Here is a 26,443-nt window from a genome sequence, read left to right as displayed (position 1 = left end):
ATGGTGTCACAAATCCCACTGAAAGATAATAGAGCACAGAACTGACAAATGGAAACTCTGCTGTTGTTAATTCAGCATCAAGGAAAACCCTCTAAAGCAAAAGAATACTACAACAAGACCAAGTCATAAATTGTATAAGGCCTCACAGATTCTGTATCATCAATAATTCATAAATTACCTATGTGGTATAATTTTAAACTTAATTATTGCAGAAAAAATATTAATAACCTCTTTAAGTGCCTTCAGCAACAATAGAGAACATGACAACTTTTATTTAAAACTTCCTGCTGTGCACCAACCTGAGGTAACAAATATGATTTCAAGGTCTCAAACCCTATTTCCTTTTTGCCTTCCCTAATGAGGTCCTGCTTTTTGTTTTGGTTGTTTTGGGGTTTCTTTACCAGCAGAAAATTGATTTTCTGAAAATGGAATGATTTCCATTCTATTTTAAATCAGAATGGAAAATTGCTCCACATTCATGTGGACACAGAAATAGATCTATGGGGTGCACCATGGAAACAGCACATGCAGAGAAACGTGTATGGATCAGGACCTGGACCATGCCATGAAGCACAGCACACCCATGTGTGTTATCCCTCTTTGGGGGCAGTCTGACTTTTGATGAGCTGGTTCTCTCTCAATCTGCTTTCTCTGAGCTATTTTCCTGCAGTTTGGGGCTCTTTGGCCGTTCCCTGTCCTGTTCTTCCCTCGCTGCACACCCTCCTGTCTGAGCTGTGTTCTCTGCTATCCCAAAGCCTGTTCTGCAGGATCCCATTTAATCCACGAGCAGCAGAAACTCCAGAACAACAAACAAACAAACCCAGAAATTCTCCTGCAAATTCCACAGCTCTAGAGTCTAAAAAATGCCAAAGTCACCGAAAGGTGAGGGCACTGCAGCCAACAGGAGAGGGAAGTGAGCTCACTGCTTCCAGCAGCAACAAGCTGTTGTGTCAGCTGTCCAGGAAGCACAGGCTTCAGTGGCATCTTGAAATTTAATCAGGCTGCTTCCAAGTCATTACTGACAATAATAAACAACACCAGATCCAGGTGAGAGCTGCGGGAAGCAGGCAAACCCAAAACCTGCGCCCTGAAACGGATCCAGGTCCTCACACTCGAGCTTGTCTCTGTGGCAGGAAGAATAAAAGATCTAAAACTGGTTTTCCATGTCTCATCACAGAATCTACTCTTAAGAGGTAACACTGGCAGGGCTGGTTTTGTTTTCCAAAGTGGTTTATATTTTTATTTAAATACTTCACCCCACTATTCTCTGATAGAGAAGGAATACACCCCAGGAAGGAGACACTGCAAGCACCCTTTGCTCCCCAGGGGCTCATCAGGAGAGGAGGCATCACAAAACAGAACTGCTGATAATCCCACAAAAGCAGCTTGGTGCACTTTCACTTTTCTGGCTACCACAACAAAAGTTGGCATTTTTATGGCAAATCCATACATGCAGTGTGTACAGCACACACTGTTCACCGTGCCACAGCCTCCAGTTCCAGTGCTGCCCCTGAATTATGATTCTTTCATGCACAAATCTAGAGAGAGGATCTCTCTGGGAGCCCTGTGCAATTGCAATTTCCATTTTGCTGCCCCTGGAGGCTCCATCTGAAGTTCACAAGTAGATACATGAGCATCTTGCCAGAGCACAGGATGTTATTCCTGCAGTGTTATGACAGAAAAATCCCCTCTGGGGGTCCCAGGGCCCCGTTCCTCTCCCCCAGGGGCAGGCCCAGAGAAGGAAAGGTGGCCCTGAATCCCATTGTCAGCATTCCTGGGCTGCAAGGATTACACAAACTCCTCCAGTGAAGCCACTGGACAGAATTCAGGAACTCTGAGAAATGAAAGATTTAGAAAATGCCAGGCAGGGAGGAAATCTGCCTGGATAAGCTTGAAGGGTTTGTTTTGTTTCATTAATTTAAAAATCATTCAGAAAGATGTTCATGTATTGTGTGAAACAGCTCTGAGAGGCTTCCACATGATAGAAGTGCATCAACTTCTTACAGGGTGTTAAAAGGCATTAAAGACAACCATCAACAGTTACTGACTTACTGGCAAGCCTTTCCTTTAAAAATGACATTTTGAGTTCAGTTTTTCCTGCTGTAGGAAGAAGTAGCTGTGATATTCACAATTGTCTTTTGTTTTTTTGCCTGAGCAGGTTTTCAAGGAGTGAGTACACAGAAAATAGCAGAGGTTCTTTCATCCCTGCTACCAAAAACTCCAACTGCACGAGAGGTGTGCAACAGGAGCAGGCTTCTCCTGGAATTTAATGGATCTGACACACTTGGTTACAAACAAGTAGGTGACAGACTGTGAAATAATGGAAACAGGGAGGCACTGCTGCCTCTGCCAGGCAAAGCAGCCACTGAGCCTTGTTTTTCATAAAACTTTCTGTAAATGTTCTTTCCTTTCTGAGTTCCTGTGGCTCCCAGAGTCACCTAAACATGGAGAAAACAACCTGAGCATTGCCACGCTTATTTATCACAGAACTCTGCTTCAGAGGAGTTTGGGACAGGCTCCTGTTCCTTTCACTGGAAGGTGAAATTGCAGAGTTTTTTCTTGAATAAAGGATTTACCAGGACATTGCAGCATTGCAGCACCACCTTACCTGCAGTGCCAGAGGCTTCCACCTCACATTCTTCAGAAGGGCAGGAGCAGAAACCAGGGTATTCTGAGGACGTTTTTTCAAGGTTAAAATCACTCCATTTGGGTCTTCCCACAGTGCATTTACTAGGTTCTTTAACTGCCAGCCAACCTAAGGAAAAAGTCCATAATTGAATTTTGAAAGCTTTCCATTTAAGTTGAAATGTGAATGAAATGTTCTGTTAACCAGCAAGGTCTATTACAGCCTGCTCCTTGCAAACACAAGCAGGTTTTATAAACCCTGTTGCACTCAAATCATGCTGCTGCAGCTGGATTTTTATCTTGCTTTTCTTTAGCCATGTTCCTGAACAAAATAAGGCAGTAGTGAACACTGTCACCCTTTCAATAACTTGTGAGATCATGGAGCATTTTAAATCAGAAGATGAGGTCTAGAAGTTATGAAATCATTTCAGTCTGGGCTCTGAGTTGCAACAGGGAGTGCTGAGGAGGAAGCCAGACTGTGCTGGAACAACAAATGCAGCGTGTATGTAAGAGCTGCAAGCCCCTGCCTGGAGATAAATGATCATTTCTTGCTTTATCTGCACAGCCCCTGGGCACAGCTCAGTCTCCAAGTTACTGTAAATTGCAAACAGAGCCATAAAAAAGGAAATCACTGGTACTGTAAGGATGTGCCACTCAGAAAAAAAAAATACTTAGAGACATTTCTTAATCAATTTGATTATTTAAATAGGAATTTCTGAATTATTATATTATTATGAATTATTTGTACACAAAGCCAGAAAATTTATTTTTAGGGCTTTTCTCTTTCCCTTGCCTTTTCTGTCCCACTCACAGCAGATTTTTAGAGCAGTAGTTCATGGCCATGGTAAAGACCTGCCATAAATGCTGTGACTGCCACAAATCTGAGCAGAGCTGCACTGCAGGAGTTGGGATGCTGTGTCCATACAGCAATTCCCAGACACAACCTTCCCAAGGCAGCTGCACCAGCCCTGACATGAACCTGGGAGAATGAAAAGTTTGGTGAATCCCAGAACAGCACCAGCACCAATACATGCAAGCAGTAAATATTTTTATACTGGCCATGTTAGACCTGTCAGAGCTCATAATAACATTTTAATAATAGTTTCTCTTCTGACCAAAGTGTGAATCCCCACTGCTATTAAAAAGCAGGACAATAAATTATTTAGGTGCTCAGGCACAGAACAGGCTGCATTCACCCCCCTGTTATATCAGGTGGAGTTTGTAATGATTTCCTCTTAGAGGAAGATAATATCTGATTACACAAAAAGGTGAAGGGAAAATAGAAAACAACCTCCAAGAGATTGGAACTAAAGTGCTTTTCTAAGGGCTGGAGAGAATTCGGGATATGACTGTCAGGTTCCAAGCTGCCTCCACAGTGGGCCAAGGCCAGGATCCCACTGTGAACGTCCACCTGGGACAGAACTGCAAGATGTGTTGGAATTCCAAAAAGGATTTTTAAAAGCTTTTAAAAGTTCTGTTCTATTTTTAATGCTGCTGTTCTATAGAAAACTTTCTAAAAATGCACTGGCCACAGGAAACCAGACAACAGCAGCAACTGTAAATAGGGAACATCCAAACAAATGCAAGGATGGCAGCTTGCATCCCAAAAATCTCCTCCAGTTTGGGCTGTGTTTACAAAGGCACAGGGGCCATATTTTTTTTTCTCTTTTACTCAATTATAGAAATCAAGTGGAACCCTCTTTGATTTTTATAGATTGATGTAATTTTCAGATTGCCGAAATCCTTAGAGTTCCATGGGCTCCTTTTAGAAAAGAATGATTAATAATTAAGTGAAGGATAAATTATTCCAATGAGAACCTTAATGACAAAACCATTAAATACCAAGATCTATCAGAGCACCGTCTGCAGTCATTACTACTGGGCAATGATAAAATGCTCTCAGGAATTTGGACAACTTATTATAAATTGTATTACTAAAAATAGCTTTGAAAAAAGAGAAGTCATTACAGTGGATTAAAAATCTTAGTTGAAAACCAGTCCTTGAGTCAGATTTTGCCATTTACTCCTAAAGAATCAATCTTTAAAGCAATTCTAGCTCTGCTAAGATGCATTCTCCACAAAGGTATTTTGCTCCTTTAAGATTTTCAGCCCATACAGTCAAAACTGAATTCTACAAAATGGGTTAAGATATTTCAGCAAGAAAAGTTAAATTAACATTAGAACAATGAAGAAATAAAAGACCAATGTGGTACTTTTCATTTTCCTCCAAAAATGAAGATGGATGCTAATTTAGATGCTAAAGATGGCAGAAAGACAGAAAGATGCAAAAGAATTCACTCAAAATGGTCAGAGACAGATGTTTGAAATTTTCATAGTTTACAATTAAGATTGCCGCAATGATTAATTTTTATTTTTACATCCTCAGTGTTGAAAAAAAAAAAAACCCAGGCAAAAGAAACCTGTGGAATCCTGTCTATATTAAAGGATTTGTTAGTTTTCTCATAGAAACTATATGGTGGAAAATTAGGAATATAGCAACTTTTAAAAAACTAGTTCCAAAAATATTAATTGCTAAAACAATAAATTCCTTTACCAGGAAATTCCACAATGCTGAGGTAATTTTGTAGACCCTAACCTGATAATTTTGTAGCTGGGACTCCTTAACTAATATGTTGAGAAAAACATGAAAGGCATAACCCATTTTCATTACCAGCAAATCAGTGTTTTGCTGGTTCTCCAATAACTCCTTTAGACTCTCCTCATAATGACTTTGCTCCTTCTCATTCAGAAGATCTGGATTTGCATGAATGGGATTTGGAAAGCATCCTCCCAGCAGTGGGGATTTCAGCACTGTTATAATCCCAACTCTGTTCCTGCTGGAAAAGCACCTTTTCTCCCTTTTCAAAAGAAAGCCTACCTGCCTGGGGATGACTCACTGCAGATCTCTAGGAAAAACTCATACAAAAAAATTCCTAATGCTACAGATGGACACAAATAAATAAAAAATCAGTGCATTTTTGGATGTCTGCAGAGGCATGAAGTGCATGATATATTTGTCTCTTAAAAGGAACTGAGAAAACAGCTGAACTGTGGAACAGGGTGGTGTTTATCAGAGGATTCCAGAGGTCTGAGTCCCCAGAGCAGTTATTCCCCTCCCTGCCAATTGCTTCCAAACACATTGTACCTATTTATTATAGCAGGAATTCAAAAGTAAAAATTAGCTCAGATGGTGGAGCTGGGCAGGGACAGAGGCATCTGTTCCTTTCTCTGCTTTCCCTGAAGCTTCTGGGGACAAGGCAGGAATGGGTCCTCAGTTCCTTCACTGCCCTACCAAACCCTGTCAGGACTCTGGAAAATGGAAAAGTTGTAAGGAATACAGAAATACTGAGTGTCCCTCACAGCAGGAAGGGAGGTTACACCTGAATTTGCTTGGGGGATTTGTACCTGCTCTGCTCACTGGATCACCTGGGGTGGGGAGACCCAGAGCAATAACTAACAGGAATTTAAAAGCTCCCTTTTCAGGCATTTGGTCTGGAAATCAGTTGTGCCAAATATTTTCTAAATATTTATATCCTACTCTACTGCACAGCACCTGAAAACAAGTAATTCTGCTCTGACTGCACTAACCCCTCACAGGAACCAGGACAGATGTTTCCCCTCATGACTCTTCAAATACATAAGCAAAGCCATCTGGATATTTACTTGAACCTGCAAAGTTTGACCTCTCTTCATATTTACATTTAAAAAAAAACCCCAGCTGGTATAAACCCAACTTTTTTTAAGGAAGCAGACTATCATCTTTTCATATTTTAAGTAATTCACTTTGCCTCATTAGGGAATTAATCAAGAGAGCTGGTTTGATTAAGATGGAAATCAGAAATTATTATTAGACAAAAATGTGCTGGAAGATCATAAGACTTTTCTGTCACTGAAGGGGAAGCTCGTCATTAACACCTGTAGCTGATTCAGTCTCATTAATATTCGAGCTGCTCCTAACAAGAATTGATGATTTCAAACCAAATGTTCTCCCATTATCTTACAGAGTTATTTTCATTAACCAACAGAGAAACACAGCAAGAATCCAAGAAGGAGCAAGATCCACTGCTGGAAGAGGGGCTTTGCTGAGCCTTTCTGAAAGGCTGGGTCTGGACAATCAGTAGCATGTGGCACTTTGTTTGGAAACAGAAGGACATCTTTTGGGGAAAGAAGTTCAAATTCTCATGACAGCTTTTGTCCTTTTTTTTTTTTTCCCCTGCTTGCATTTCCCAACACAGAGTGTGCTGAAACACAGATGGTGTGACCTGGCACTACATTTACAGAATTACCTCCACCTAAAATGAGCTCTCATTAGGACTCATATTTACAATTCAGCAAACAGACACCAAGGGTATTAATTCAATGACTGTCTTCACACAAATAAATTAGTGCTGAAATGATTTCATTGTGCCAGGCTCTTGACACACTTAATTTCAAGCATGTAATTTGACAGTGAACAGTATGAAAGGGCATTAGGCTGCTGATCATGTATTTAGAATCAAAGTATATTTGGGGTTTGAAGGGACATTTTAATGTCATTTAGCCCAACCCTCTCTGCCAGGAGCAGGGACATTCTCAAGTGGGTGGCTCAGAGCCCTGTCCAAGCTGGCCTTGGACACTTCCAGGGATGGGGCAGCCACAGCTGTGCCTGTGTTTCACTGCAAAAAAAAAAAATCCTTTTTTTATATCCAAATCTCCCCCCTTTCAGTATAAAGTCATTGCCCCTCTACAACAGACCCTAATAAAAATCTGTCCCCATCTTTCTTCTGTGCCCTTGAAATCACAGGATCCATCCTTCCGAAGAACAACCTCGTGTGTGAAAATGCAAATAATTCAGTTAAAACCTGCAGCTGCTTCAGGAGAATATAAGAAACAAGCAGCACAACAGATTTATTACAGATATTTCTGTGGCCTCTTGCTCTGGCACAGCAGTGTTTTATGCCTTGAGGATTTGTTTCTCTTTCTGGTCTTTATTGCCTCTGTCTGTGGAGAAAGAGGAATTCTGTCTCAGCCCCAGCTGGCTGAGTGAACCAAACTGAAATCCTTAAATAATTCCTCTTCCTATGAGACAGATGACACATTTTCCTTTTTACCCAGTACATTTTTTAATGCTCCTATCTAAGTGAACACCTTTGATAGCTGTAAACGACCTGGAGGTCACACACTATTGCAGACAAGATATTACTAATGTCAAGACAATGGTATCCAAACTCAGTTTCTCCTGGAAACCTGTTCCGGATTAATTCCAAGTTCATCTTTGCCATTTTTCAGTCACATCAGCTCTGTGGTGCTCAGTTGGTTTGGGATTAATTACTACATTCTGACTCCTGGAGTCCTGCCAGGTGCTCCTGAGTAACATCGAGCTTTCAACAGGAATTACTAAAAGCCTTCTTATTGCTCTCTGTCCTATGAAATAACCTTCAAATCCTAACCCTCACAAAAAAAAAACCAAAACAAAAAAACCAAAAAAAAAAACCCCAAAAAACCACCAAAGAATAGAAGACAGAGAAATTCAGTTTTCCCTTGTTTACAAATCACTTCTCTATGCAGAAGGAGACAAAATATTTTACAGGTGATCAGGTAGATGAATCAATATTTATTTGATCTCCAATATTTTCATTGTCTGAAAAACTAACTAAAAAGGAAAATTAACACAATTTAACTTTCATAAATTTATGCTGAAAAATGATTACAATATAAAATCTACTATTTCAACTAAGCAGCAGTAAAACTCCTAAGTAAACTCCTAAGTAAAACTCCTAAAAAGTAATTTTTAATTTAGCAAACAAAGAAGTGCTACAGTGGCATCTTCAGTATTCTCTATAATTTTATAGGAGAGGAAGTAAAAATCTACAAGGCATTGGCAGAATTGGTGCCTGTTATATTTTAGGGAAAAATAAAGAGTTAGGGTGGCAGTAATTTAGAATGTATAACTTATTCTTAAAGTTTCTGACACTGTTTTATTAAAATCTTATAAGCAAGAAAAAGCAGAAAAGCAAATAAGGAAATTGGATAATGATTAAATGATCTTAACAGCCAGTGGTGAATTGCCTGCTTTAATTAATTTCTTGCTTAAAGTACTATTATTTTTTCTTTGATCTTTGTAATTGTATTACAGAGTGTTCCTTGGTTAGACCAGATTCCACGTGGAAAGGCTTTTATTTCTCACTTTTTCAGTTGCATTACATAATTTGGAAGCAGCTCTCCTTTAATACCTCCTGAACACTTTTTAACTCTCAACTCCATAGAAAAGCTTTTGGAAAAATAAAATAAAACTGTGACAAAGTTGTGCCCATTCCCTGGGGAATCTGTTCTGTGCCCAACCACCCTCTGCAGGGAGAACAACTCCTGCAATCCACCCTGCCCCTGCCCTGGAGCAGCTCCAGGCTCTGTAATCTCATTTTTACTCTTTCAGCACCACAGTTCTGCCCTGCCCATGAGTGAAGCCTTGCCCTGGACAGCTCCATAACTCCTGTGAGAAATGCAGGGTGCTGCAGCTGGAATTTAGAGAGGATGCTGAGGAGCATCGTGCATTAGGATGACAAACTGGAAGTGCTCAAATTATTCACCTTACTAAAAAAAAAAGAGTGATGAGCTAATTTGATTGCATCCTGAAAATCCCTAAAAGAGAAACCTGCTCTCCAATTTAAGAGATAAAAATACATCAAGATCAAAGGACTGGAAGCTTGTGCCAGACAAATATAGACTACAAATAAAATGACTTTCCCCCCCCCCAGCAATGAGAATAATTAACTACCGGAGCAATTTATTACAGGTTGTGGGAACATCAATGAAAGTTTAAAACTCAAATGATCATATTAAATGAATATGAATTTATCCAGAAAATACACTGGCCTAGTTCAGTCAAAATCAGATTAAATGGTGCTGGTAGCCAGCTATGGGACTGGAATCTGCTAAAGGAGATCCATACTTTCTCTGCCCAGGGAAGTATTGCCAGCAGTGGCAGGAAAAATGACATTTTCTAATCATCTTCAGGACAGTTTCTTCCAAACACATTGTGTTGAAGGATTTATATTTGATATAATATAAAATATTGGTACCAAAATGCTACAGAAACATCAACCTTAAACAAATGTCTTGGTTAGGATAACCAAAATAAAATCTTCTCTGGAAAAGCTGTAGGAACACCAGGGATCTGCAAGTTCTCTGACCCTCCCCAGTCATTATTTTCAAATGGGTTACACCTCTTTTTATGAGCTGGTCGTGCTAATATTAGAATTTTGATTATGTGGAAATTTAATGAGCTGTTGCCTTTGAATAATTCCAGTTCACTAATGGAAATAATGCTAATTATAAGCAAAATATAGATCATGAACACATGATAAATGGGGGGAAGAAGGAGCACAGCTGAGGGTGGTTTGCAGCAAGGAGTGCCAGAAGTGACACTTGAAGATCTAAGGGACATTTAAAATATTAAAACTTCTAATCCATGAGGGTGAGAGTTGGCCACACACCTCTGAACCATGCAAACACTCACTTTTGCTGCCTGATTTTCCAAAGTGAAGACATAATGAGACTTTCCCAGCCATTTCAAAGCAAGAATAAGCTTCCAAAAGAACCAGTGCCCTTTATCTATTTCCTTGGCTTGTTAGAAACTTCAGAATGAATAATTAATTTATTATGGGGCAGGAATTTTTTGGGAAAAAAGTCTTTTCTGGCACTTGACTCTGCTGTTGGTCCTGTGCCCTCAGGTGGAAAGGGATTACAAGCATCAACCACCCTGAGCCTGCTGTAATAACAGACATGGAAAGAGTCGCTAAAAAAGCCAATTCTTGAGAAGCTGAATGGGGGATTTCACCTATGGGAGTAAAGATTAAATCAGATCTGTCACTTGAAGAGTGTGTTTGATGGAGAAAGCCAGCCTAATGCATATTTCAGCTTGTAACTATGACAACTCTCTAATACAGATAAGAGCTGTGTGTTGCATTAACATTTAAAGTGTAAATGAATAAGTTATACTCCTTTTCAAGAGAAAATATTTGCTCTCTAATCATAAGATTTTAATAGCCAGACTTTCATATTTCCACTTCACACAAGTGACAGACAGAAAGAGATTTCTTAATTTTGCATCTGCTATGTCTGGAGATGGGGTTCACCAGGACAAAGTGAAATTGCTAAATTAGGAGTTTCTTAGGAAGTTACCATTGTCCTTTTCACTAGGCATGCCTAAGAAATAATAAATACCAGTGTTCCTTTCACTGTAGCTCCAGCAACACTGGAGCTATTACTATTATTATCAATAATAATAAATTCTATTTAATATTTTATTTTTTATTTAAATATAAAGAATCAATTATTATTTAAATTACATACTGCAATACTGAGGTAGAGAATCCACCTGCTTATGGATATTTTAAAAATAAATCCCCATCCAAGAATGCCCAAACCCCAACCCTGGCAGATTCCTATCAACACTTTAATCATTTCTATATCTTCCCCCCAACAGATTCAGCATACATGGCTGTTACAGCACTTCTGCATTATTAATCTGGATCCTGCATTAAACAGAATGCAAAATTCTCTTCAAGAGGAGAAGTTAAACCAGCTGGCAAGTGCATAATGAGAAGTCTAAGAACTTCAAGGAAATATTCTTGGATCTCCTTATGTAAGAAGAAGATGATGTTGAACAGCAGCTGTGCAAAATGTAAATTTGGCTTAATCCTTCTGGGCTGGTTATGGACTCAATTTGAGCCTTTTCTTATTAAGAATAAGCAGTGAATATGGTGTTTAAAAAGACATAAATAATAATAATATAGTTGGGCAAAGAAGAATTAGTACTTTTTACCAGCTTTTTTACTTTTCTGTGCTGCAAAGCCTGAGCACTGAATTTCCAGAATACTTACCACAGTTTGGTGGTTGACCTGGATCACCTCATCACCAGCATGGATTTTCTTACACTGGTCAGCAGGAGACTGAGGACAAGAGAGAAAAAAATCACTTTACAGGGAGGGTATGGAGGTGGAAGAAAAGAGCAGGAATTAAAACAATGAATGCTGAAAGAGGCAAGAAAGCTGTGCCTAAAGAAGTCTTATTGCCATCAAATAATGATAACTGATCATATTCATAAGGAAAAAATATTTTTTCTGATAGCATTTGATGGAGTAATCTAGAATTCCATTTGCCATTCCAGCCTAGAATTCCAGCTGCCATTTGTGGCCAGTTGAGCTATTCCATTGTGTTTAGCTGAGCAGTCATGACCCTGCTGGGAATACCCTGGGTGAATTCACATCTCAGGGAGTTAAATCTGTTACAACAGCCCCAGGACAGGGCTGGGCCAGCCAGGTGTGGGACAGAGAGCAGGGCTCAGTCCCCTACAGAGCAGCGTCACTGCTGAGGGGAGCTGAAGATGCTCTGCACACACAGGGAATTCATAGCTTCAAATCCAGCTCCAGCATTTCCAAAACAGTGCTAAATGAACCATTTGAACACAGGACATGGTAATTTACCAATGGGTGTGAGGGACTTGCTCTTCAGGAGGTTTTATGTACACACACTATTCACATAATTTCGTGATCCCAGAGCTGAAAAACTCCCTTATCCTAAATATAGCTTGTTCTGAGCAGATGAAAATGGGTTAAAACCCATTGAGTAGCCACTCAAACATGGGCAACTACTATTGTACAAATAATTTTTAGAAGTTTTGATGAAATCTTAAATCTGTGAGAGGAATCAGGGGCATTCAGGAAATCAGCAGGCTCAGGAGCAGAGAGCTGAGACCTCAAGGCAAAGAGTTTGCACTGCGCCCTGGCTTACAGGTGTTCTACTGACACAGAGCACACCAGCCTGGCACTCAGGAGGGAAAAACCACAAAGAATTCAAGAGCTGAGACGTCACCTTGGAAAATAAACCCAGTGGAAGTTGGCTGTTCAGCCAGGAGATTTGGACAAGATGGGAAATTTACTCCTGAGATACAGGGTCAGAGAGAGGAGAGGACTGAGTGTCCCTTGTCAAACAGTGCTGAAACTTTTAAAGCAAAATAACCCTCCAGAAACAGTTCAAGCTCCCTGCCAAGCAAACAGGCTCCTAAGAAAGGCAGAAAAGGAGCCACTTGCAGCTGGAAGGGGTGGCCTGGCCCTAATCCTGCTGAAGAACTGCACAGAGAAAAAGCTGTTACCAAAATGTAGCTGAGCTCCTGGACAGCTCCTGGAGCCAGCCTAAAACATAAATTGTTAAACACAACAAAGGAGGCACGTGTCAAACACAAAGGAAGAAAGGATTTATCTGAACTAAAGTGATGTTCATGGAGAAGTTCATGGTCATGACCTCACTGCAGGCAAGAGCTCCTCAGCTGCACTGTCTTCAACCCAAAATCCCACTCATTCCTTTTGTGAATGGAGATTAAAAACATAAAACATAAATAAAAGGAGCAAAGAGAAGAGGAGGCAATGCAAGAAAAACCCAAATTGCCACTGACAGGGAAATGACTGCAATTATTTCTGAATCAAATGCCAGAGACTCATCACCCCCAAGGGTCAGTCCCTACTGCCAGAGCCATGCAGGGCTCTGGGGGCAGGAGATCACCCAATTATTGATTACCCAATAATCAGCCAATAGGGCAAGCAGCCAGCCCTGGACATGGTGATTCCCAGCCTGACTGGGCTGCTCCAAGCACAGCTTTTACCTCCTGCCACTGCTGGTTCTCCACTCCCAGCCTTTCCTGCCCAGTTCCAGCCCCTCTCCTGCCTGAGCGCTGGCAGCTCTTTGGTCTCTCTGGGCTGGGGGCCAGTTCTCCATTCCCAGCCTTTTCTCTGGTTCTCCATTCCCAGCCTTTTCTCTGGTTCTTCATTCCCAGCCTTTTCTCTGGTTCTTCATTCACAGTTTTTCTCTGGTGTTCCATTCCCAGCCTTTTCTCTGGTGTTCCATTCCCAGCCTTTTCTCTGGTTCTCCATTCCCAGCCTTTTCTCTGGTTCTTCATTCCCAGTTTTTCTCTGGTTCTCCATTCCCAGTTTTTCTCTGGTTCTCCATTCCCAGCCTTTTCTCTGGTTCTTCATTCCCAGCCTTTTCTCTGGTTCTCCATTCCCAGTTTTTCTCTGGTTCTCCATTCCCAGCCTTTTCTCTGGTGCTCCATTCCCAGCCTTTTCTCTGGTTCTCCATTCCCTGCCTTTTCTCTGGTTCTCCATTCCCAGCCTTTTCTCTGGTTCTCCAGTCCCAGCCTTTTCTCTGGTTCTCCATTCCCAGTTTTTCTCTGGTTCTCCATTCCCAGTTTTTCTCTGGTTCTCCATTCCCTGCCTGACCTCTCAGAGGACTTTGGTCACTCCTGGCTGGGGGCTCCAGTTCTGAGCTGAAGCCTGGCAGAGCAGCCAGACCCCATCTCCAGCCCCTGAGCCCTCCTGCCCTACAACAAGGAGCTATTTAAATTATATTAATTTACCCCACACTTCAGGTGGGGATGTGAAAACCCACCTGTCTCCAGAACCACTTTCTCCTTTTCTTGGAAACTTGTGGAATTTTGGCAGCCCAGGAGCAAACACGAAACAGGAATATTCCTGGAATTCAAAGTGACTTTAACAAACTCTTGGCTTTAAGTGGGGCATGAGAGGAGAGCAGGAAGCTGCAGGAAACACCTCCATCCATAATGGTTAAATTCAGCTGAACAGCAAAGGCCTGGCTCTTTCTCTTTTTAGCTGCTTTCCTGACTTGGATGAGGCTGAGCTAATTAAACATTGGCTCTGAGGTCAATTATCCTTCAAAAGGAATGAAAAATCAATTTGCTGAAACACCAGAAGTTAAAGGTCTTTGAAGCTGGTTTATCTGCACATGTGATTACACTTCCAGCAAAACCAAAAAAAGCAATTTCTTCTGCTGGTGTCGTAGCAAAAAGTTTTGACAGTCCAAATTAAAAAAAATTATTTCTAGTGGCTGGCAATTTAGTAACTCTTCCTGTGAATTTCAATTGTAAATATATCAATATTTCCCCTACAAACTGCATTATATTTCTGAAATGAATTAGAATTACTGTAAAAAAATGGATTAATTATAGCATGAGTAATTCAATCTATGAACATAATCTCTCCAACATAATCAAGATGGATCAAGTCATAATTTTCAGCACCCAAGATACACATATAGTTATTTTTAGACTTCTAAATGCTGCCAATGGTGACAATATAAACAAACAAATTTCAAGTTTAATTTGCATTAGAATTGTCTTCCCAAATTGTGACATACAAATCATCTGGCTTTCCATGGGTTTGCACTGACAAAACCCATATAAATACCACTAAATGTATATAAATCCATTAAAATATCCCACATGGAGCTCACCCATATGGGCCAGCAGAGCACTGGCACTTGCCAGGCAGGATTTACATCTCACAGAGCTCATGTGATGCTCCTTGGGCACCAGCAATCCATAATTCCAAAATCCATAATTCCAAAAACCTAAACTTGTCACTTGCCCAGCTCTGAGCTCTGCACAGAGCCGAGCCTGAGTGGGAGCAGTGACTGGAAGATGAGAACCACAGCCTGGGTTGTGTTATAAAGTCTGTCACAGTAATTAGATGGCAGCAGTTGAAGGCAATTTAATTATTCAAATTTATAATTATGAACTGCACGTTAAGGAACAAGGAGGATGTTTAGAAGCTGAGCTGCTGTTCCTGTCACACTCTTTAGTGCCCCCTCAAACCTCACACAGATCTTTGAGCTGCAAAACTCTCTGTGATTTTAGTTCAGGTTTTTTAATACCTCTGGGGCTACAATGAAAATGATAATTGATCTCTTCTGTATATTTTCTACAAATGATAGAAAACATAAAATATAACATACTTAATATAAAGGAAACCACTTTTCCTTTATATTAAGGAAAGTGTGTGAGAAAGAGAAAAGAGAGAAAGTGCATGAATGTTGTTAGAAAGGAGTATTTGAGGAATTAATGAGGGTAGAAGTTTGAGAATTTCCTTTATTATAGCATTAGTTATTAATAATTTCAACACAGTGGCTTTTCTATGTCTGTGTTCAAGGGCACTAAGTCTTTACAAAGGTAATTTGATACTTATACATAAAAAAGGAAAAAAAATATTAATAAAAAGTGGCTGGGTTCAAAGCAAATTTACATATTACAAAATGCACTGCTAATACACAGAAAATAATTATAAGCATGATGAAAGTATTTTAAAATAAAGAATCTTACATTTTCTGTTGTTCCTGTGATTACATGTAGTCCATCATATGTTGATTTGATATACATTCCCTGGAAAATAAAGAGCAAAAAGGGTAATCAATATTTGTAGGAAACAAATACAGGACATTTGCATGATAATTTAAATAATAGATTTTCTCAAAGGACCATAACATTTGAACAGACTGGAAGGAGCTGTGGTCAATTAACATTTGCAAATCTAAGTGTAACAAATCTATATCAAGACCTCTATAAATAGCAGAGTTTTCTCACTTAATGCTTTTTTTCATCCTAAAGTTTGTGAGCAGAGTTCAACACGGAGCATCAGCATAAAAACTTTTTCCTGTTCAGTATTTGAAATATTTAACATGATCTCTTTTCATTACAAATGACATAAAAGAAGTATTGCAATTGAAAGCATGTGCAGGAGAGGTTTTTAAACTTAAATGCCCCATTTTCAAAGAGTTCCTGATGCAGTAAAAATGAAGCCAGAACCAAACTCAGAAAAGACAGGAGCCAGTGCTCGTGTTGCTAATTTATGGGGGAAATGAGCTTAGTGAACTAACAGGAGCTTAGTAATTATTCCATCAAGAATTCTGCTTGAAGGAGGAGACTGACGAGATGGAAAGGGACACCCAGAGCAGGGATCTGTGGAGCTGAACACACTCAGAGCCCCAGTGGCTCCTGTTTCCCTCTCAGGAGCCAGGCCAGAGCTTCCCCTCTCTTCCCACTGCACCCTTATCCATCACTTTGGAGATCTAATTAATCTAATTGGCACATTGTGCTGCTGATTTATTGTTCTTTCAATAGTTGTGCATCACTTTGTGCTGTCACAGCCCCAAAGTTGAGAGTCCCCAGCAATAACCAAGAACATTTTGTTCAGAGAAAGCAATTTCCAGATTCCTGAATGCTAATGGAGATCTTCAGGCAGGGTGGGGCACACAAACACCACCTCCCCACCCCTCAAGAAAAACCCAAAACTTGAAAATCCCACAAAGTTTAGGTGATACTGCTCTCCACAAGTGCCTGAACTGGGATGGAGCCAAACTGTTCCTCACAGTGGGAGCATGAGAAGCAAGAGACAAATTGGAACTTGGGTAAGGAATTTTTTTTTCAGTTTTACCATCAGGAAAATAAAAGCCTGGAACAGGCTGGCAACACTGTGGAATCTCTGATTTGGGGATGATCAAATTGTGACTGGATGAGGCCCTGAGCAACCTCCTCTAGCTCTGTTTGGATTTTTCATGGGAAAATGTAACTTCTGCCTTAATGTAAACGAATTCCACTTCAGCAAATCTTAAATGTATTGAAATCTTAAAAATAAAGATTGTCCAAACCTGATTGCTTAACTCTATTGCATAGGAAACTCTGCTTTAGGTTTTATTCCCCATCTCATTTGTTCTCTTAAATTAGTCTGCTTTACAAACTACTTCATTTATAAAAACCAAAGACCCAAATTGAATCTTGCCAGTCTTGAAATCAGCTTCACAAAATGGGATTAGTTGAAAGAAAGAAGCTGCTGGTGAACCTTTCAGAATTTCCTTTTTAGAGCTGTTTAATTTATCATTGTTTGCTGTTCTGCTGTCTCTGTGGTCCCTCCAGCAGCGAAGGACAAAGTTCCCTTTGCCAACTCAAGGTCACAAAGAGGATCCTGGAAAGCTGAAGGCTCCCATGGACAATGGGATGGGGAATCTCCATTAAAAACCCAATTTTGGGGGGTTTTTTGGATTTAATTGGGCAGAAATTTTGCCCATCTAGTGTGAGTTATGCTGAATTTCCACAGTGAACTTTTCACGAGAACATTACACAACATTCCTGCTCTTTTAGCACTTGCTCAACCTCAGGAACATATTTCCAGCCACACTTTTGTATCAAATTTAATATCCCAGTCCTAACATCCCACTTGCTTTGACGAGATTCATTCCCTGCTCAAAAATCCCAACAGATCAAAATCTTTAAGGCCACAAGAGGACAGAGTGCTAAACTTTGCACTACATTTTACCACTTATTTCTTCCTAAAGTTCTTAGACTCTTCTTAATCTCTGTGTATTTTTGGAAAAAAATCAAATTATAATTTTATCTCTTAACAGATGCCATTGGAGAGTCATAAAATCTGACTAATCACACAGAATTACCCTACATTCTGTTATCTGCTCTTTCATCCTGCTTATTAAAATTTAAGAATATATAAAAAAAATAAACAATTTTAGTGAATGACTCATAGCCTTCAAATTATCCTACACAGAGCTTTCATCCTTGTTTTCCCAGAAGAAAAATAATGAGCTTGTTTCTTGTTGACCATTGCAGGAGCAGAGCATCCCCTTGACATATATTTACCAGGAAAGCTGGAAAGATTATTCTATGTAAAACAATATGAAAGTTCTTGTATTAATTTTTTACTTCATGTGGTTCAGCTCAGGCAGTGCTATCCAGAGAATTGTTTGGTCACCTTGGAGTGACCAGGTACATCCACAGGTTTGGCCAGTGTGAGGGACCCTTCTGGAGTGGCACCTGCACCTGGCATGGAGGCTTCTCCTGCCTCTCTCCTCTCTTTCCTTCCAGGTTCCACTGCTGCCCTCTCCATCCAGCTCTGCTGCCTCCCTCCTGCTCTGCAATCTCAGAAATGTCCATTCCTGTCCCACCAGGCTGGTCCTACCCTGTCCTGCCCTGTCACAACCTGCCCTGTCCATCCCAGCAATGTCCATTCCTGTCCCACCAGGCCGGTCCTACCCTGTCCTGCCCTGTCCATCCCAGCAATGTCCATTCCTGTCCCACCAGGCTGGTCCTACCCTGTCCTGCCCTGTCCATCCCAGCAATGTCCATTCCTGTCCCACCAGGCTTGTCCTACCCTGTCACAACCTGTCCTGTCCATCCCAGCAATGTCCATTCCTGTCCCACCAGGCCGGTCCTACCCTGTCCATCCCAGCAATGTCCACTCCTGTCCCACCAGGCCGGTCCTACCCTGTCCTTCCCTGTCCATCCCAGCAATGTCCATTCCTGTCCCACCAGGCTTGTCCTACCCTGTCACAACCTGTCCTGTCCATCCCAGCAATGTCCATTCCTGTCCCACCAGGCCGGTCCTACCCTGTCCATCCCAGCAATGTCCATTCCTGTCCCACCAGGCCGGTCCTACCCTGTCCTGCCCTGTCCATCCCAGCAATGTCCATTCCTGTCCCACCAGGCCGGTCCTACCCTGTCCATCCCAGCAATGTCCATTCCTGTCCCACCAGGCTGGTCCTACCCTGTCCTGCCCTGTCACAACCTGCCCTGTCCATCCCAATGACTCAGCTCCCAACTTTCTTTCTGTTCCCTTACTGGTTTGTTTCCTGCCCTTACAAGCAAAATATCACAGGAGTCCTTTTTCAAAATGATTATTCTCTCTTCTTCTTTTTTCCCCCCAAGAAAGGGGTTTTAGTCTCTCTGGTTTATTGTTGAATGCCAACAATGATCTCAGAGAAAAGAACAACAAGCTGTACCCCTTATCTCGAGATAAGGCAGGAGTCAAGGATTCTCCTCTGTGAAGATGGATCAGACTGGTGAACATTTAGAAATAAATAGTTGCTCTTTATGCCTGACACATCAGTTATTAAACTCTGCAGAATGACACTGACCTATGTTAGAGAACAGGGAAATGTTTCTCAGGCATCAAATCAAGAACCCTGGCTGTTTCTGAGCAACTCTGCCACTGTCCCCTAGTGACAAAGTGAATTAAAGGTTTTTAATTAAAATCTGACCTTTGAAAACATATGGGAAGGCATCAACCATTTAAAACCCCATTTTGAAGAGACTTTTCCCCAGAAAAGAGCATATCCAGTTGTCAGGGGAATTTCCTTGAAAATTTTCTTGCAGAATCACCTGGCTAATTAAGCAGAATATAATGACAGCAGTGTGGTTTTAAGTGTCAACAATTATTCCTGCACAGGGAAGCAGTGACAGCAAAGATGCAGATTTTTAATGCCACAGTAAACCAGGGAACTCTTACACCCCTTGATCTTTTGCCCCATAAAAATGGTTCTTTAATCTTATTGCAATCAAAGTTACACAAATGCATTTAAATGAATGCCATGACAGTGCTTTGAGAAGGTGATGGAGTTTTTGTTTAAATTTTATCCCATTAAAAACGCCTTCTCAATTTTTTTTTCTGCCTTATATGTTGCAGTCCTTTGCCCAAATTTAAACACCTCAACTTTCCTCCCTGCAAGACAACTTCCACCTCTCAAAATACTTAAGATAGTAACTTTTATTCTTCCGTATAAGAAAATTTGGTTTTGTTTGGCCTTTTAGGCTATGAGAACCTTTATATGTCAAGCATGATGGAAATTTGTCAAGTTTCTGTAAGCCTTTAAAAATAATTCGAAATAATTAGATGAACACCCTGACAGTTTCAGGCCAGGCATATTCCTATTAAAAATCTGCCTTCATATTCTACTTTTTCTTCCTGCTTACCTTGCAGTTCCTTTCTTGTGAAAATGGGAAAGATTGGCTTCCATCACCTTAAATTGCAAATGCCTCAGAAAGAGATGCACTATTGGAAAGGGTAGCTGGACACTGGATAGATGAATAATCCTTCATAAAGAAGGTTCTGTGCACCTGACAGCTTGGCTGTTTGTTCAGCTTCTTTTGTTTTCCAACATTACAGCTGGTTTAATAAAAATTTTTATTTTATAAATAAAAATCTTTGCTTTCTTTAAATTCTTAAAATGAAACAGGAAAAGTTCCCTCTACAGAAAAATTAAGAAGGCTCTGGATATTAACAGCATACATCTTAATTAAAGTGTGTCTGATTACACTGATTCTATCAGCAGGGGGAAGATCAGACAACAGAGAAAAAAAAATAATAAAAAAGTGAAAGGAAGGGGGATAAAAGTCCTCCTTTATTCCAGAAGAAAAGAAGGAAAACATTTCACAGACATCAGAAGATACAAATCCAAACAACAAAACCCCAACTGCCTCTCTGTTTAGAATCTCCTGCTTAAGAGGAATCATTAATCTCATCAAATAAGATTAAAGCTGCATCTTACACAGAAGTATCTCTGGGTACATGAGCTGGACATCAAGTTCAGAAGATTAAAAAAATAAGTTTCATCTGAAATAATACTGGCTGTAATAATCTCTCACCATGGACAATCTCCAATCATCCAAGAGCAGGAGGGGGGAAAAAAGCCCCAAACTTCAAAAACCATTCCCTGATCCCATTCTGTATCTCTATAAAATCTCCAATAAAATGCTGCCTGTTTATGTGACAGCAAAACTGCTCCAAAGCTGGCTCTGGGCACAGAAGGAGGTAAATCATAGCAAGGTTCTCCAGCCTTTCATCAACCTCCATCCCCAAGGATTTAGCAGCAAGCTCAGGAGCTGCCAACAGCAACCCAAATTCCTGGCTCAAGGGTTTATTGTGGATCCATCAAGCCAAAAAATTTAAAGTGAGGAGGCAATTTTCTTAAATCACAAAGTTATTTTATCCTATTCGATTTCCTAAAAATTTATGTCTGCATGTTCTGCCAGAGCTAATGGTGATTCTCACAATTTAATACTTTCTTAGTGCAGGAATTTATCTGAAGTTTGTCAAATTGATTGTTTGAAACAAAGCTTTGCCTTCCCGACATGTTGTTCGTGCTGATTATGCTGTGCACTTCAGATATTAATGGTATTACCATACCCAGTACTACAATTCAGGAGAAAAAGTGCTTTACAATCCATAAAGTTACTTCAAAATGAAATAGAAAATACATGGAAGGTGTTTCAGTATTCTCCACTGAAAAATCAGTGGCAAAATAGGGAAAAGGAGGAACCAATTTGACTGGTGAAGCCAGGGAAGGAATGGAAAAAGGGAGGGAAAAAACCCAATATATTTCTGGAGGCCAACAAATGCCTGCAGAGATCAGGATGCAAACAGAGTCCCCAGGACCTGGAACAGACCCCAAACTGAGTGTTCCCAATGCAAATTCCTTTGTCCAGCAAACTGCCAGGAAAGCACAGCACACAGAGTGCCCTGGGAGGGCTGCAGATAAGGCCAGGCTTTAATAAAGCTGAATGCAAAGAAGGTATTTTAGAGAGGAAAAAAAGAAAAGGGTGACATAAAGCTCATAAAAGCACAGACGGAAAGTTCAAACTGCTAGAACTGAAGATGCACATTCCAAAGACTCAGAGTCCCTTTGTGAAAATGCTTTATGATCCAGAATTTATTTACACAATTAAACACACAGACAGTGCCCTGCAGGAGCTCTGACTCAATGCAGACTGCGTGGACCTGGACCTGGAAATTAATTCCATTTATGTGGGAGCTTCTGCAATGTCAATAGGATTCCTGGCTCATTGGGGGTTTTGAAAACTTGGGAAGACTCATAATTTGGTCAGCTGAATATAATTCCAGATAACTGAATTCTTTGGTAAATCTGAGTGATTTACAATACACACTTTTCTCCAGTGGCAAATAATTGTGTTTGTTTTCTAGGTGCCAACCTTGGATGAACCCTGTTCTCAGTAGCTCTGAAAATTAGAGCTACATTTAAACCCATGAGAGCCTGTGTTTAAAATTTATGCTATAAAGGTAAAAAATGTTCTGAAAAATTGTACTTTAAGCCGCTCTTGAAAAACACATTTTTGGTGATTTTGACACCAACTGCTGTGCATTAGCTTCCTACCTCTAAAACTAAAATTACAGTATCCTTTTCACAAGTGTGTTGTGAGGATGAATTAATTAGTGTCTGTGAAGCACTCAGGAAGGCCATATAAAAAATAAATAAAACAACTCACGATGAAATTAGTAACTCCAGGGACAGCAGAGCTTAGCTGGAGTGTGGTAAATCAGGCCTCAACCCCTACACTGAATGATAAGGATAAAAATGGAACTCTGAATACTTTCCATTCACTGAATAGTGCTCATTTCTCTCTTGAATGGAGCAGATATCCTGTGGAAAAAAATCCTCTATACAATCATGAGAAAGCCATTTGTAATTCATTACTCTGTTCTATATTTGATTCTGATTAATGTTTTCTTTTCCTTTTCACATGATTTTTCTTTTATTCCCATTTATAGTCCTTTTTTCATATTTTCTTCTAAACAGAACACAGTGTCAGCAAAATTGATTACAAGGAACTTTCCAACCTAACACGTTACAGTGCCTTCACAATTAGGCACAGAAAACTCACTCATTCACTGTGATTTCACTTCATCTAAGGGAAAAAGGGGGAAAAAAAGGGAGAAATTGCCAGGCAATTTTGATTGCAGTATTTGTCTCATGTCCTCTGTCAGCAGTGCCCACTCCCTGCTCCTTTGTTGGCTCTTAACTCATGGGCACATTGTGGCTGGAGAACCACACAGGGGTTCCTCAGCCCCAGTCCATCCAGCCAGGGCCGTTCCAGCACAGATCCTCAAGTTCTACCAGGAAAAAGGGGAATGTGAACCACAGGAAAGGCCCCAACATCTCAGCCACCAGCTCTCACTTGGTCACTCCACAGCTTAAATAACATTCCAGCACTTTATGGGCAATTCCTGCCAAAAGCTCCTGACAGACACCTGCCTCAGCCTGCACACCAGGACATCTCAGTTCCCCTCAGGAAATGATATTTTTGGGGAAGATTCCACTCCTGTCCTGCACCAGCCTGATGCAGAGCCATCACTGCATGGGAAGCATCAGCAGCACCAAGCCCTGCTCATGGTGCTCCATCCTCTCAGAAAAATGCACCTCTGTGTTCACCTCCTCTGCAGCACTGACAATGAACTTTCCCCTAATTAGACCAGCAGAAATCCATCCCATTTCTGCATAGAAAGGAAAGGCACACAGAGTGCTGGCCTGCAGGGTGTAGGAATCCTAATGCAAGTCAAAAGCCCTGAGATATTCACAGTGTATCTCCTGCGAATGTACTGACCTGTATTTCCTGGGCTCCCTGCACTAACCCAGAAATCAGAGCTAGAGGGGAAACTGGGCCATAAAGGGAACAAGTTTGGCCATAAGGATGCAGCAGCACAGGGAGGGAATTGTAGCTGTGCTCAGGATTACACACTGGGCTGAGCATCTGCGATGCCACAGAATTAAAATTCAATGTGCTTTATGCTGTGGTAATGTTCTTTGTTGACTAAATCAGCCTAAGAATAAAGTAAACTTGTGCAGTCACACAACACCCCCTCATGTTATTAAAATATGTCATTCTCAGATTAATATGCATACCTCAGAGTAATTATGCCCTTGTAACTCTGGCAGTATTTGCATATGACGTTTGTCGCTATTCAATGTCAGAACAAAGAGGAAGATATTGAAATAATACAAAGTGTCTCAACTAACAGAAATTTAAAATCTGTAAATCACGCTGAATTACAAACAGGAAACGTGTCTCAAGGTGTAGAGTGGCACTCAAGTGGGTTTTGATTTGCCAGTTTGGGGATTTTCTGTGGAGAAGCCTCATGGCTGCCAATTTCACTCCCCACTTCCCCCTTATTTTCCTCCTACCACTGCTTCCTTCAACCCAGAAGCGACATTCCTGAATTGCTCTTCTTGCAGGGAGAAAATAAAAATAAAAAGAATTCTGAGAAGGCAGCTGGAGGCAGTTTGGGAGGTTGTGCTGGGAAAAGCAGCCTGGCTCATTCCAGCGCCTGCAGTGCCACCTTCCACTCCAGCTTTTATTGGGGTCTTGGGCTCCCAAGCACAATCCTTATGTTCCTACAGCCCACCAATAGCAAATGGTTGCAAAGTAAGGGACTGCAGAGGGGAGGCAGAACCTCCCACCAACCACTAAAATGTCACAAAAATCCATTGTCCAAAAAAAGTATCAGTACATTAATATTTGAAAGCTGCAGTCAAATAATTCTGAAACTGTTCCTGCAGGACGTTTCACTGCTGGGACCCACCACCATGCAGAGCAGCTGGGATGTCCAGAGCCATCCAACCAGGCTGCTCAGTGAGCAGCAATTCACAAATACAAGAGATTTATTTTGTTCCTGGGATGATACTTCTGAAAGTTATTTGAACTGATCATTAGGGAGGCATGGAACTCCATTTATGCAAGTCCAAGGCACAGACTTGCCACCGATCATTTTGAAAGCACATGAATGACATTAGTTAATTTTATTTGTATGTGTTTGCATTTGGGGATTATTTCAGTACATTCCAAAAACTGCAGTTTGGCTGTCAAAGGATCACAGATTTAACACTCATACAGTTACATGTGAAGCCCTAGGTCAAACAGATCTTAATTTGAAAAGACCCCAAACAATCCCTTTGTTTAGATAAATGTCAATTAAACCACCTTCAGAAATCTGATTCAGCTTACAAAAAAAAATTAGGACATTGCACAAAAATACATTTTGATTTCTTGATAAATTCCAAAACCAAATCGCCCCGAAGAACTGAGGCTTGTGCTGGGCATTCTAAGAGCTAAACTGGAAACTGCTTTGCTGCTTACCAGCCCCTCACTGGGCATGATGCTGGTGAGATGAACGACCTCGAGATGAGCAGACTGGGACACCAGAGAGTCAGAGGAGAGGGAAATGATGTGGTCACAGATCCCAGACAGGGTTTTACACTGCAAAGGAAAACAAGTCAATAGAACCCCTCTAATCCAACTGGAACTACAAGTGAAGTTCTTATTCTAAGAACTGACCAAGAATAAACAGATCATTTTAATTCTTGGCACTGTAAAATTAAAGGTGAATGAAAGTCAAGTGGTTAAAGGAACAGAAAATGTCCATAAATGTCAAGGAAGTGTACATGTATTTACAGTTCTGCTGTAGAAGAATATCTGTACCTCTAAACTGTCTTCTCCACTCCAACCATGTGCACTTTAAAAATAAAAGAACAAACCCAATGGACTTTATCCTTATGATTATAAATACAATGGGAGTTGAGTGAAATATGTCAAAATAAATGTCTTATGCAACTGAATAACCTATTTTGGCTACCAAATGATGACATCATCCCTACCAACTGTGATAATTAGGTGAATTGTGCTCTTCAACTTGGAAAATTTCCTTTGTTAAAAATTACCCTGGCAGAGAAGTGCCTTAGTTAACCCATTTCCTGCAGTAAAATTCTTATGCATCTTTGAGCACATCCTTTAACTGATATTCTACATCACCACAACTATGCAATGATTTTGATATCCTGCCTTTCAGCTAAAGATCTCAAAATCTTAATGCAAATCCACAGAAACACCTTCAGAGCAGGAGCCCCACTGCATGGACAGCAGCAGTGGGTCTGACAGATTAAACCCATCTGTCAAAGCAACGTTTGTAGGTCAGAGAGGAGCTGAGCTGAACTCTCAGACAACACTCATGGGCAAAGATTTATTCCCAAATTTCTGTGTGTTGCTTAAAGCACACTCCTTCAAGAAGTCTGTGCCTGAAAATATTTGAACCTGATGTGAGAGAATTCATTTAACAGAATTTCAGGATGGGATTCTGGTCAAGGCTCTGCTGTGTGCTTTTATTTTGCTTTGGGGTCTGTACTCTCATTTTTCCTAATTATAGCAAATTCCAGTGAAATCCCTTCAGGGAAGTTTTGTTTCAGGCATTTGCAAAACCATGAGGCTTTCTAATATCTCATTTGACACTATCCACAGAAGTTAAACAAATAAAGTTGTCACAATGAATAAGTTAACTGCCTGAATGTGTAGGTTGGATTTCCATTCACTGTGCACTTACTCATCTGGAAATCCAAGGACAGCTCTGGAGCCTGGGCTGTGGCA

General features: G+C 40.6%; 1 protein-coding gene across 2 annotated transcripts in view; it reads right to left on the bottom strand.

Annotated features, from left to right (window-relative positions):
• Positions 1-26,443, bottom strand: part of LOC129125755 (connector enhancer of kinase suppressor of ras 2-like) — a 175,980-nt gene that overhangs the window by 56,290 nt on the left and 93,247 nt on the right. For both annotated transcript variants that reach the window (XM_077185925.1, XM_077185926.1), the window contains exons 7-10: positions 25,163-25,282; positions 15,773-15,832; positions 11,487-11,555; positions 2,609-2,755 (exon numbers count right to left, since the gene is read on the bottom strand). In XM_077185925.1, coding sequence (XP_077042040.1) covers positions 2,609-2,755; positions 11,487-11,555; positions 15,773-15,832; positions 25,163-25,282 — 396 coding nt within the window. The remainder of the gene's footprint in view (positions 1-2,608; positions 2,756-11,486; positions 11,556-15,772; positions 15,833-25,162; positions 25,283-26,443) is intronic.

Source organism: Agelaius phoeniceus, chromosome 14 (genome assembly GCF_051311805.1).
Source record: "Agelaius phoeniceus isolate bAgePho1 chromosome 14, bAgePho1.hap1, whole genome shotgun sequence".
In the NCBI taxonomy this organism is placed as follows: Eukaryota; Metazoa; Chordata; class Aves; order Passeriformes; family Icteridae; genus Agelaius; species Agelaius phoeniceus.
Note: the sequence above shows the minus strand (reverse complement) of the source record. Positions and strands in the feature narration are given on the sequence as shown.